The following is a 14,230-nucleotide window of genomic DNA, read 5'->3' on the forward strand; positions in this document are numbered from 1 at the left end:
CTCAGAATCTTGAACGTTTCCTGCAAATGGGCCAAATGGTCCTCTGTGCGCAGGGACTTAAATAGCATGTCATCAATATAGACTTCCATCGTTTTACCTATTTGTTCTTCGAACATTCTGTTTACTAGGCATTGATAAGTAGCTCCTGCATTTTTTAGCCCGAAGGGCATTACGTTATAACAATATGTTCCATATCGGGTCACAAATGAAGTCTTTTCCCGGTCATCCGGGTTCATCTAAATTTGATTATACCCGGAATAGGCATCGAGAAAGGTGAGAATCTCTTGGCCAGCCGTCGCATCGATCATACGATCGATGTTGGGCAGTGGAAAGGAGTCTTTGGGGCATGCTTTGTTCAAATCCTTATAGTCCACACATATTCTAAGTTTGTTTCCTTTTTTAGGTACAACAACCACGTTGGCTAACCATTCGGGGTATTTTACTTCCCGAATGGACCCTATCTTAAGAAGTTTGGTTACCTCGTCCTTTATGAAAGCGTGCTTTTCCTCGGACTGGGGCCTTCTTTTTTGCTTCACCGGTCTGAACATAAGGTTCAAGCTTAACTGGTGCGTCGTTATGTCCGGCGGGATCCCTGTTATATCTAGATGGGACCAGAAAAAATAGTCGATGTTATTGATAAGAAATTGAATGAGTTTCTTCCTGAGTTCGGGGCTCAAACCCGTTCCTAGGTATACCTTTTGTTCGGGCCAGTGTTCGATCAGTACGATTTGCTCCAGTTCCTCAATTGTTGATTTGGTGGCATCGAAATCATCAGGGGTTATGAAGGATCGAGGGATCCATCGATCATCATCGTCTTCTTCAACGTTCTGCTTACCTGGCCGAGTCGAAGCCGATGTCTGTGATTGCTATTTGGCACTCTGCTTTGAACCTGATCCTTTTATTGGTGAAGGTGAGGATATTGGTTTTGCTTCTTCGACGGAGAACATTTCCTTTGCGGCCGGTTGTTTCCCGTACACTATTTTGACACCTCCCGATGTTGGGAATTTGAGGACTTGGTGTAGGGTCGAGGGTACGGCTCTCATGTTGTGGATCCACGGCCTTCCGAAGAGGGCGTTATATCTCATATCACCTTCGATCACGTGAAACTTTGTTTGCTGGATGGTTTCGGCCACGTTTATCGGTAGGGTAATCTCGCCTTTAGTGGTTTCACATGCCATATTGAATCCGTTTAGAACCAGAGTTACGGGTATGACCTGATCTTGCAGGCCGAGCTGTTCTACGACCCTCGATCTGATGATATTGGCCGAGCTACCTGGATCAATTAACACACGCTTAATCTTAGTTTTATTTATGAGTACGGATATTACCAGTGCATCGTTATAGGGTTGGATGATTCCCTCTGTATCTTCATCACTGAAGGATAAAGTCCATGTTGGTGTGTAATCTTGAGTTCGAGATCGCTTCACAATCAACGTTTTAGTGTGTTTAAGCATCGGTCCCTGGGGGGCATCGACGCCGCCGACGATCATGTGAATGATGTGTTGCGGTTCTTCTGGCTCGTTTTGCTTGCCGAATTCCTTGTCTCTAAAATGGTTCTTCGCCCTATTGCTCAGAAATTCCCGAAGGTGCCCTTTGTTAAATAAGCGGGCCACTTCCTCTCTTTTTTGCCTACAATCTTCTGTTTTGTGACCATGGGTGCCATGATATTCGCACGTTTGATTGGAATTCCTTTGGGCAGGATTGGTTTGCATGGGTCGATGCCATCTGGTGTCTTTGATGCGTCCGATGGCCGATACGATGGCGGATGTACCAATGTTGAATTTATACTCCGATAGTTGAGGGATTTCTATAGGATCTGTATATTTATCAAAGCCGCTCTTGCTCATAAGTCCCCGAGAATTTTGCCCCCGATCAATCCTTCAGTTGTTCCGAACCGTCTCACGTGCTGAACCATTGTTCATCCGATCTGTGTCGTACGGTTGGTATCAATCTATGTTCGACCTTTGTTCTCTGTTGGTTTCCCTTTGATTTTTAGTGGTTGTGTGGTTCTGACGTACGGGCCCATACGGAGCTCCTAACTGATCATCTTCGACCCTGATTTTTTATTGGTACCGGTTATATACATCTGCCCAAGTTATTGCTGGGTACTCGATCAAATTTTGTTTCAGCCGACGTGATGCTGTCGAACTTAGCCCGTTCAGTCCTTGGGTGAAAGGTTGTACGGCCCAATTGTCTGTGACCGGTGGCAAGTCCATACGTTCTATTTGAAATCGGGATACGAATTCCCTCAGTATCTCGTTACCCCTTTGCTTTACTTTGAAGAGGTCCGATTTCCTTATTGCAACCTTTATGGCACCAGCATGTGCTTTTACGAACGAGTCTGCTAATATGGCGAAAGAATCAATGGAATTTGGTGGTAAGTTATGATACCAGATCATCGCTCCCTTTGCGAGGGTCTCTCCGAACTTTTTCAACAACACGAATTCGATCTCATCATCCTCCAAATCGTTGCCTTTGATGGCGCATATGTAGGAGGTAACGTGTTCGTTAGGATCGGTCGTACCGTTATATTTGAGAATTTCGGACATACGGAATTTTTTGGGGATTGGTTTTGGGGCCGCGCTCGAGGGAAAAGGCTTTTGTATGAATTTTTTTGAATCGAGCCCTTTTATCATTGGCGGAGCCCCCAAAATTTGATCGACCCTAGCGTTATACGTTTCCAATTTTTTGTCGTTGGCTTTGACTCGCTTTGTGAGTTCCTCGAGCAATTTAGCAATTTCAGGAGCGGTCCCCGAATCCTGCTCGTTTGATTTCACTACGGCGGGTTCCGCTCTGGGGGTGACTTCTCGAAGAAGCGGATTGGAGTTCGGCCCGCTTTGCGTATGAGTTCGGCTCTATAATTGAGCTATCGCTGCTTGTTGGGCTTGTAACATTTCGAAAATCATACGCAAGCTGACCCCGATTTCCCCCATGTTGTAGGTGTCTCGAGCTATGGATCGAGCACCGCCCTGAACGCTTCTCTCCGGTTCAGAATGCTGATTCACTTCTAGAGCTATTTGCGAATTGATATCCAGTGGTACTTCGGCTCGAATTTCGGGTTCTTCGATTCGAGCCTCGTTGCCGTTGTCTGGTAGCCTTCCGGTCCCGGGCACCAAGTTGTTGGTTTCATCTTGAAGGCCGGCTTTGAGGTCGATAGGTAGAGCCATGGCTGATTCGAAGTTGTAAGCTGGAGTGTACTGTAGATTCATATCAAACAATCACCGTTACCCTTAGCCCCACGGTAGGCACCAAACTGTTTATCCAAAAAATCGGATAACATTAAATTTAGATATGGTTCTAAGGGTATGCAAATTTCTTTGATACAAAATGACAGTACATGTAGTTTTTGCTATGAAATGGGAAATGATAGACGGGAAGACTGAAAAAATATTAGAAGAACAAGCACCATGAAATCTTAATGTACCTTAGGAGCCTCTCTCTATTGCAGTCTATCTCCCTTTTTATAGTAGAGGGTCACTACTTTATCTATAACAACATAAAATAATACATATAGTGGAGAACCCATGATGCTTTGTCTCTCCCTTGATTCTCGCCAAGATTCTCTCCCTTGGTGCGGTTGTAACGGCTCTTGTCTGCGAGCTTGGTGCTGACTCGAGCTTGGTGCTATATCGAATCGATCCCCAGTCTTAGTTCGAGCTCAGTTCTGCCTTGGAGCATCGATATTCGGGGCCTGTGTCGATCGGCGTTACCCCGTAGTCCGATTCGGACACGGGCTCGATAATGATATCGAGTTTTGCCGTTGATTGGTCTTATAGCTCGAAGCTCGATGTCTCTACTTCGGAATTCGTCCGAGCTCGCCATGCGGATACCCTTCGACTGAAACGTCATTATCTCGACCGGTCTTTATGACTGATAATCGGTTTTGACCGTACACAGTGACTGAGTGAAGTCCCTTATTAATTTGGGCAAGTTCTAACTACACACCAAAATATTAATTTGCAGTAGGCGACATAGTAGCTCTATTAAATTTTTTCTGGCAAAATTAACAGCCCTTTGACCAATATTTGATTGAAGTTAGGAAAAAAGAGTTTTGAAGTTAAAATTGAAAAGAGTATTGAAGTATTGTGAGTGAAAACTATTACACTATCATTTGAATAACTCCTCGTACCAGTTTATCAACTTCAAATTTTTTACTTCAAGTTTAAATTGAGATAATAGATCAAACGAGTCTAGAAGATGCATAGTGAAACTGCAAGCATGCACTAGGTTAACTTCGTCCTCACGCATACAGAAGGTTGAGTCATATATTCTATTGTGGTGCGGAATAATTTTCTTGTTCTTTTTTTTTTTTCTCCTCGCAAATTTGGTTTAGATTTTGGGAACCTATTTTGAGTCCAATACTTGACCTATTCAGTAACTTTACTCGGTTCAGATTTCTTGGAGGGTTTAGAATCAAACACATCAGTTGAATTTAAAAAATTTAGTATGATGATAAGGGAAAATTTCCAATTAGAAAAATATAGGCCTCTCATATATTATACAACAAACAGAATTTTATGATATTGGGTATTCATACATCAAATCCAAATGAACTTAAAACTGATGCGCAATTATTGTTATTTACTAAAATACTTGAGTAAACATTTGATCCTCAATGTTCTTCTTGTTCAAACTCCAAATAAGGATGACAAATTCTATCAAAGAATAGGTAACAAACAAAAATCAAAAAGCAAAATTACATTGATCATGATCAAAGAGATTGAATATATATAACTTGTAAACCAAAAATGTGAAGAGTTAAACTGAAAACAAATTAATGGGAAAAACTTTGGAAGATCCTAATATATATTTTTCCATCTTTTCCTAATATTGTACATTGGAGTAGTGATATGATGCTCGGCACATTCAATTTCATTCCGGTCAACAACTTGGAGATATGGCTGAATGGCGACTTTACGCTATTTCCTGCAGAGCGGAAAATCGGTCAACCTCAGCAGCCTCAGCTTTGGTGTCCTCCGGAGCAGCTGAGCCTTTGAAGAGCAAAATGGCAAGGCTGCCAATGTAAAAATGGATGAAACAGCCATAGCAATGAGTTACAAATGAACCAAAGTCTGTCCCTACTATGCATTGCCATCCCGGTCCATACGTCGTATCAAATTCCTGCATCCAACACCACATAATTAAAATCCAATCTCTTTTGTTGTTATGTCTTTTCATGTTCATGACTTATAAGAACCCCAACATCATCAAAAGAAAAGGGTTGAATCAAGAGGTTGATACATCATCTCGGATTTCCTCCACTGAAAAATTATATTGTACATGAATATAAAATATTTTCTTATCTACATAATAAATTCCTAGAAGGGGAGCCTTTGAGCAAGCCATGGTCTCTGTGTGACCTATAGGTCACGTGTTCAAGCAGTGGAAGCAGCCACTAATGCTTGCATTAAGGTACGTAGGTTGTCTACATTACGACTGTCTACATCACTGTAATGACCCAACCGGTCATTTAACTTTTAGAAATCCGTTCCCTAAAATAAAACTTCCCGAACATGCTTTTATTAATTTATGACTCGCGGGGATGGTTGGTTCGGAATTTGGAAGTGTGTGGGTTGAAATCGGAACACTTGGTTCCTTAAGTTAGCTTTAAATAGATAAGTTTGACTTCGGTCAACATCTTGAGAAAATGACTCCGGAATCAGGATTTGACGGTTCCAATAGGTTCGTATGATGATTTTGGACTTGAGCGTATGTCCGAATCGGGTTTTGGATAAAGCGGTAGCGTTTTGACGCTTAATAGTAAAAAATCAACTATTTGAAGGTTTAAAATTCTTTAAATTTGGTTTAGAGTAGGATTTTGAGTAATTAAAGTCCGTTTGGAATTCCGAGTTTGAGAATAGTTTCGTATAGTAATTTAAGACATGCACGCAAATTTTCGTATCATTCCGAATAGTTTAAGTATATTTCGGCGTATTGGAAGTAATTTGAACAGCTTGAAATTCTTAAGTTTGAATCAATTTGGTTTAGGGTATGATTCTTAGATTTGATGTTATTTTACGCATTCCGAGGGTTCGAGCGAGTCCGTTTTATAATTTCAAACTTATTGGTATATTCGGGCAGGGTCCCGGGGGCCTCGAGTGTTAATCGGACGAGGCTCGGACCAAGTTGGAAGTTAGGAGCCAAAACTGAAACTCCTAACTACTGTCAGAATCGCACCTGCGCTTGGCCAGTCGCAGATACGACAGAAGCTCGCAGGCGCGACACTCGCAGATGCGAGATTTCATCGCAGAAGCGGAAAAGGAATGGGAGGTCTGCCACCGCAGGTGCAGAATATTGGGCGCACCTGCGAACGCGCAGATGCGAGAATTGGCCAGTCGAGTGAAACACGCACCTGTGAGGATTTTTCGCAGGTGCGGATCTGCAGGTGCGTTCCAACCTCCGCGGGTGCGAAAGGCCTGTTTGGTAGAAAGCTTAAAAGAATGGGAATCCACCATTTTTGCCCGTTTTCTCTCCATTTCCGAGCCATTTCAGAGCTTTTGAGAAGGGGTTTCAACTAGCAATTTAAAGGTAAGTTAATTCCATACCCCTTGAGTTAAATATATAGATTATAAGTAGATTATAACTAGTAAATCTTAGAAATCAAAGATTTAGATGAAAAACCTAGATTTTTATAAAAGTGAGATTTTAATCACGAAAATAGTTATGGAATTGGGTAGAAATTATATATTTAAGTTCTTGAGATTATGGGTAACGTTTTTATCCGAAAATTTCCAGAATCCGAGCACGTGGGCCTGGGGTAAATTTTAGAAAATTTACCATTTTGGATGAGGTAATTAATTTATTAGATAAATTTCGAATCATTTAGCATATATTAATTATTTTGTATAATATTTGGATAGTTTCGGATCTTTCGGCATCGAATCGAGAATTCAACGCGACGTGGTAATCGGAAAGTGAACTTTGAGACGAGGTAAGTCTCTTGTCTAATCTTGTGAGGGGAAAATTACCCCATAGGGATTAAATTAAATAATTGTTGCTAATTGCGGGGGCTACGTACGCACGAGGTGACGATAGTCCATTCGTAGCTACTATTAATGCTAAAGTCCGGGTAGTTTAGGACTCAAAATATGAATTACTTGTGTACATTGTATTCTTTGTTTAATTAATATTAATTGATATATATATGAATATATTGTGAATTGTTAGATAAAGATATTAAAGGATGAAAATCTCATATGCTTGATTTTCTATTTAATTTAATTAATTGTTAAAAAAAATTGTTCTTCCTCCCGAATTTATCTTATAATAAATATACTTTCCTTTCGGAGGTACATAAGAAAATGTTCTCCTTTCTTGTGGAGCGGGCCGAATGCCTCGGCAGGATAGATGCATCTATGGATCGTGCCGCACGTCCCTCGGCAGTGTACACAACACTCTGGATCGGGTCGTACGTTCTCGGCAGAAATCGTGCTTAATAATAATTATTACACGATACCTTAATAGTTATTTCATGCTTGCGAAACTAATTGATAAATTGGAGAATCCTTAAAATTTAATGAATTATTATTCCTGCTTGTTAAGGAATTAATTGCTATTCCTGTAAATGAGATTAATTGATAAATTGAAAATTATTTGAATTTAAGGAATTTAATTAATATATTGAGAATTGTTGCATTTGAAGGAATATGATTATTTTCACTGGTTAAATAAATTATTGTAAACTCTGTGAATCATGCTAATTTAGATATTCTAGTTGTATTTCAGTTATTATTATTGACCCATAGTGAGTGTCAAAGTCGGCCATCTCGTCTCTACCACTTCGAGATTAGGCTTGATACTTACTGGGTACACGTTGTTTACGTACTCATACTATACTTGCTGCACTTTTGTGCAGGACCTGAGGCAAGTACTAGTGGAGTACCTATCGTCTTACACCCACGTTATCCATGGGCATAGTGGTGAGCTGCCTTTCTGAGCCGTTCTGCAGCTACTAGTGTCTCTCCTTTTATTTTTCATTCTGTCTATTTTTATTTCAGACAGTATTTGAGGTTTTGTATAATCTACTAGATGCTCATACACTTGTGACACCAGGTCTTGGCACACACATTGGTAGAATTTGGTGTTTTATTATTTTTTTGGTTTTAAATTTTGTCAATATATGCTTAATTTATTAAGTTGGCTTGCCTAGCTGTAGTGTTGGGCGCCATCACGATCTATAGGTGAAATTGAGTCGTAACAATCACACCCTTTGTGGTACGATTCTTCCCTGGGCCCTGTGTGAACGTGAAATACTTTGTGAACCGGGTTGTCCTTTTATATATAAGTAAAGTCCTGAATTCCCTTTATAAAAGAGAAATTTCTAATATTGTGATACCTGACTCAAAAATTTAAGGTCGTCGATTCGTGTTCTAGTTGTGGAAGTCTATAGTATTTTGAATCCAATAATTAAAATTCTTGATTTACTAAAGCCAAAGACGGATGTAGATAACAAGCTAAGGGTTCAACATAATCCAATATTTTTAACAACAAAACTTATATACTCCATATAAATTACTAAAATTGATGACATCAAATTTAAATCCTAAATTCGTCTATAGCCACTATAAACTCTAAGAAATTTGATGGTAAAAAAAAACTACAAAACCCAGAACAAAGAAAAAAATAAATTAATCTATCATGTGGAGTACCTTTTTAAGGTAGCGGGCAATTTCAGTGGCCTCAGTGACATCGAAAAAATCAAGAGCCTTTGCAGCTAAATCTAAGGCATCTCGTTGCATGGTTGCGAGCATGTCTGTGTCTCCAATTACTGCCTTGCCTTCCAGCATCCTGACTATTCACTCAACTACCAAAATCTATGAACTAAAAGAGAGTATAATATTGGAGTAGTTAAAAAAAAGGCGAGAGAATGTTGCTTTTTTCTTCTTTTTCTCTTTCTAGCTCCCTTTTCGTGTTATCTCCTTTTCTCTTTTCTATTGGATTATATAAGGATATAGAGAAGATGGTTGAGGCATGTAGATGAGGATTCTGAATGTGTGGAGGTCAATTAGACTCATAGGTTAGAAAGTAATACTGTAGCATAATTCTAAATACAACTTGAGTAAAAAGACAAACATAGTGGGCTCATTTTCTCCCAAATACTTCTTTCTACTATATATATATATATATATATATATATATATATATATATAGTCAAATCTCTCTACAACAACCTCATTTGTTCCATATATTTTTGGATGTTATAGCAAATTGCTGTTATAGAAAATATATATTATAACAAAACATGAAACTTGGTTCCAGAAAAATTTGACTTTTATATTGAAGTGTTGTTATATAAGAATGTAGTTATAGAGAGGTCTGATTGTATATGTGTGTGAGAGAGACTATGAATTTACCTTATATGCGTACACGAATAGATACCAGGTAACTTTGTCCACCAAGATAAAGATGGAAAGAAATCATCTAGTGTTTTTTGTCTTCGATGGGGGTTTGAACTTGAGACTTTATAGTTCTCAACCCACTTCATTGACCGCTAAACCATACCTTTGATGCCTTCCTTATTTTTAAAAATACTAATCTCATCTTTTTATGGATGTTATTACACATAATGTTATTTTAGGTAAGTTAAAAAGGTGACATGATAATTTTGTATTATATATTATTAGTGTATAAAGGTAAATTTTACGGATATGTTCATGCAATACTGCAGGGACGCAGGAATTTTGGAATAACTAGTAGAATAGCAGAATCAAATTTTCAAGAAAGGAATATGTGAAGAGAGAATATCCAGGTATATGAGGATAATCAATCGGATTACGCAACGTTTTCGTGAATCATGTTTTGACGGTATATTATCTATCTATTTCACTCAAATCTCAATCACAGTGCAAAAGGACACGTGAAGAAGATGTGGTGAGAATTAAAAAAGTGTACATTATCCTCAACAAACGCTTAAAAAAGACCGTTTTAAATAACTTTGCATTATGGATATCAAGTAAGAGTAAGACACCTCTTTAATTTCTAAAAAGAATAAAAGGACTCATAACGTAATAGCAAATTGCGTGTTTAATAGTACACCATACTCGGTTTTGTTTTTTGCTTCTTCGTGGTTCAGGCAGGTCGGTATAGCTGGCTATTTGGTTTTGGTCTTTCTGGATTTCTTCCTAGGCTTTTTTTCTGGTCACCACATTTCTTTCAATCTTTATATCTTTTTATTATATTCTTTGGATATAAGGTGGTCAGTGCGTAGTACAGAAAAGAACGGAGAAAGGAAACGACGTTTGGTGGCACGTGAATCAAAGTAGGCATTTGGACATAAAAATTATAATTTTTTTAAAAAAGTAGTATTTAGAGTTAAGTTAAAAATGATATTTGAAATTTGAAATTATGTTTCGATATGCATTTCACTTAAAAAAATATTGCAGTTTTGTGAGGGGAGAAAAAAAAATTTTGAAAATTTTGAAAAAGTGATTTTTGCAAGACTCATTTAAGAAAAAATTTCAAAAACTTACAAAATTATATGGACAAACACATTTTAATTTTATTTTTTTTTAATTATTTTTTATGGACAAGCGGGGGCCTAAAGAATCTGAAATTATTTTTAACTAACTTGGAGCAGTAGACATGTTAAGTAAATCAGGATGGAAATCCGTTTACCTAAGTGGTGGAGAGGATGGAATGTTGCTCTACAAAATCTAACAATAATAAAATGGCTTAATCCCAAGTAAATTGGGTTATTTATACACATGAAACAATTTTGCTATTTGATTTAAAACTTAGTCCAATATCAATTAAAATTACAAGTTTCCTTAACATTAGAAGTTCTTTACATTTTCATGGGCATATGAGTCATTAACAAGACCAAAGAATTTAGCGAACATTGGCCCTAAAGTAAAATACTAATTAAAGAATTAACATTTTGATTGTATCTAATTATTATTACCTATTGTAGACAATAAATTTGCGTCAAGAAAAAAAAATCAAGACCGAAAAATATTGCAACAATCGTAGTATTTTATTTCAAATTATATGAATGTACAATCTCTATGAATCCTCTGATTCTTCTTTCCAATAGTAAATAAAAGAGCCTTCGAGCTTAATCTTGAATTTTATTTTACTTTAATCTAAGTGTTTGAGGCCTGATCTTGATCTTGACGTATTTTTAATCCAAGGGCTTGCAGCTTGTTCTTGAATCTTCGCCTTGATCTTTTAATCCTTAGAACACTTGAATGCTTGTAGCTTTTAGAGAAATCTGCAGCGTTTGATCCACGAGCTTCATCTTGCTTCTTGTTATGAAGACTCCTATCTATAGTTGTGGGAGGAAAGAGTTATGATAAGAATAAACTCTTTCCGACCAATCAAATTGAAGTGTGACAAGGCCGCATTTGATTGACCAGAACATGTCACTCGCACACATGGCGCAGTTTCATTGGCCCTTTAATTTGACTTGGCATGCCTTGTCATTTTTTCCACGTAGCACCAAACTGAGCCTCTAGGAAGATGACATCTTGGGCTTAATGAAATTGGCTAATTACTTTAGCCCAATTAAATGGGCTAGCCCAATGGATTAAGACTTATTTATTTAATCCATATATGTTGGACTTATATAACTAATCCAATTATATTAGCCCAATAAATTTATTTGAACTAATATATCTTAAATATAGTCCAAACTATTTTACGAATTTAATTCCAATAAAATTTACATACCTACACCTATATAAATCTTTTTCTTCCCTTGTGCTATATTTTTTTGTTAGGTTTGCGTGGATATATTCCAAGGGAATATTGTAGGTCTCTAGAGACAGACTTTCTTCTATATTGTGATTTAATTAGTTCTACGACTTCCCCTTCTAACATCTTCAATATTTTACACATGCATCTGAAGGTCAACGTAAAAGATGACCAAATAATCTCAAAAGACCTTGTATCAATTTATCACGTATATGTGCTACTTGCATTTTTTGCTGAATCTCATTTCTCCTATTCTTGGCTCTTTTTGTATCTAATTTTCTAGCTATGCCTGCAGCCACTTGTCAATGGGCTTTTAAATTGTCCTTAGCTTGGGCTCAACTAAGTTCTCTGCACCATAACTTTTGACGGGAGCCTCTAAATATTTCTGGAAAACGCTCATTATTTTCTCTACCGTATTCATCATTCACAAATAGAAAAAGAATTGGAACTGTAAGTTAGTAACAGAACTATGTTGGGGTATTTTCAATTAGAGCCCCTAAGGTAATTCAGGTTTTGGAAAGTGGCAACTGCACGTGTGTTCATTTATCAAGTGATTGGCATAAAAATTAGACTGAATACATTTTTGTAAAAAGCAGTTTTCTCAATTTTAGAAAAACAATTATCTCTTTCTTAAACTATATTATTAAATCGTTCCTCGTATGCAAGTTTTTTGAACTTAATATAAGTTATTTAAAGAACAAAGTGGTACTTTGATTAACATTTTGACCTATAAGACGTGTATCTATTACTTTCTCTAACCTCAATAGGCTAAGTTCCACTTTACAAAAAATTATCTAATGAAGAGTCATGACTCATGAGTACTCGAACTAATAAATACTCCCTATAGATGGATTTATTAACAATTGTAATTTATCAGCTTTCACCACTCACCGCACGTTGCAAAGAATAGAATAAAATGGAACAAGGACATCTACCCAAAAGAAAATAGATACCCTCTCGAACTTCCGTGGCAGTCAGATCTATAGTTTGGCGAATTCAGGATTTGAAGGTAGCATCAGCTAATCGTTCAACCAATATTTTTATCGGTCTTTTAATCTCAAGAGTTTTAAGAAAAATATATGATTGTTTTCAAATATATAATTTATATATTAAAAAAAAATTCTAAAGTTAACGGGATTTGGTGATCACTCTTCTCCGAACATAGGTCCGTCTCTGGTTTGACCAACCTATGACACTTAATAGCATATTTTATAAGTATATAAATTTAAAATCATAAATTGTTTCAACAAAAATTAAAAATATTTTCTTTATCAAATTTCAGAATCAAATTACACCATATAACTTGAAGGGAGATAGTGCAATAGTCTATCTTTGATATCTATGTATGTTACTTTGTTTATATCATTACAGAAGTATAATTGTCCCTTATTTTCAAGCTTTAATTTTAATTGTTTTATAATAATGGGGAAATCTGTGTTCCTTTAATATAATTAGATAGACTAATTTGTTTATTGAAGAGATTCCTAGTGAAGGCATCGCACTTTTTGCAAAGTATTGTGGACAGATGGTCCGACTGACATTTCCAACTCAACGTAACCTTACCTAAAACAAATAACGTGTCACCAACTCCTCCTTCGTGTCGGTAACGACATTCAATCTATTGCCGCCGACTTTCCTTCGCAGCAATGCTACACATCCCATTTTACTTTTCTTTTGACTTTTGTATAATACAAAGAGCATACCGTTTTATTTCATGTTAAATCATTTGTAATTTTTTCCCAATCTAGTCTAGATAAAGAAGAGAGAGATTGTAATAGATTGACAGTCTAAGTTCATACTCACTTTGTTCTAATTTATGTGAAGGTATTTAGATATTGAGAGTCATACGAATTGTTTTTAATTATAATTTTTCATATACTTTTTAAATATTTTAAATTATTAATTATTGTGATTTATCGTGCTTTTTATTTAGTTTTTGAATATATAACTTATTTTGAAAAACTGAAAAACTCCATGTTCAAATGTACAGTTAAAAATAAGAATGTGAATCTCGAAAAGCAAAAATATCATATAAATTATGACAGAAGGAGTATAATTTAACTATAATTAATCATCTAAATAGTACTTTGCGTTGGTGAATTGGGTGAGATAACACAAATATTTCATCAATTGGTTCATAATTCATTCAAAGTTCAAATGTAATCGCTAACTCAAGTATGTGAATAACAACTTTTTTGTATATGTAACCGAGAAAATCTTCGAGAAATGGTGGTGCATAGTTCGAATATAATGAATAATGCGTTCATTCTTCTATTCTTCTTTATTTAAATATTAAATTTTTATTTATAATAAGATAAAAATCCGTATGCTTATTACATTTTTATTTATAACAAGATCTATCGTATATCTAATTCACTTATCAGGTGCTACACTTTTATGAAAACCTTGATTGAGATTACTCTTCTTTTGTTTCAGTCAATAAGAAAATATAATAATTTTCATTTTTTCTTATAGATGAAAACAAAAGAAGAGCAAAGGAATCGTTTTGTAATAAAGAAATGAATAGAACACCATTGTA

General features: G+C 36.4%; 1 protein-coding gene across 1 annotated transcript; it reads right to left on the reverse strand.

Annotated features, from left to right (window-relative positions):
* Positions 1-4,708: 4,708 nt before the first annotated feature.
* LOC104087409 (uncharacterized) lies at positions 4,709-9,083 on the reverse strand. Its single transcript, XM_009591858.4, has 2 exons — positions 8,649-9,083; positions 4,709-5,121 (listed from the first exon to the last, which is right to left on the reverse strand). Exons 1-2 carry the CDS (start codon positions 8,784-8,786, stop codon positions 4,915-4,917), a joined length of 345 nt encoding a protein of 114 aa, XP_009590153.1. The 5' UTR covers positions 8,787-9,083; the 3' UTR covers positions 4,709-4,914.
* Positions 9,084-14,230: the final 5,147 nt, after the last annotated feature.

This window comes from Nicotiana tomentosiformis, chromosome 7 (assembly GCF_000390325.3).
Source record: "Nicotiana tomentosiformis chromosome 7, ASM39032v3, whole genome shotgun sequence".
Taxonomy (NCBI): Eukaryota; Viridiplantae; Streptophyta; class Magnoliopsida; order Solanales; family Solanaceae; genus Nicotiana; species Nicotiana tomentosiformis.

Coding starts and splice junctions, on each gene's coding strand:
- LOC104087409 (XM_009591858.4), bottom strand. CDS start 8,786: ATGCTGGAAGGCAAGGCAGTAATTGGAGACACAGACATGCTCGCAACC. Junction 5,122..8,648: donor TTGCCCGCTACCTTAAAAAG/GTACTCCACATG, acceptor TGTTGGATGCAG/GAATTTGATACGACGTATGG.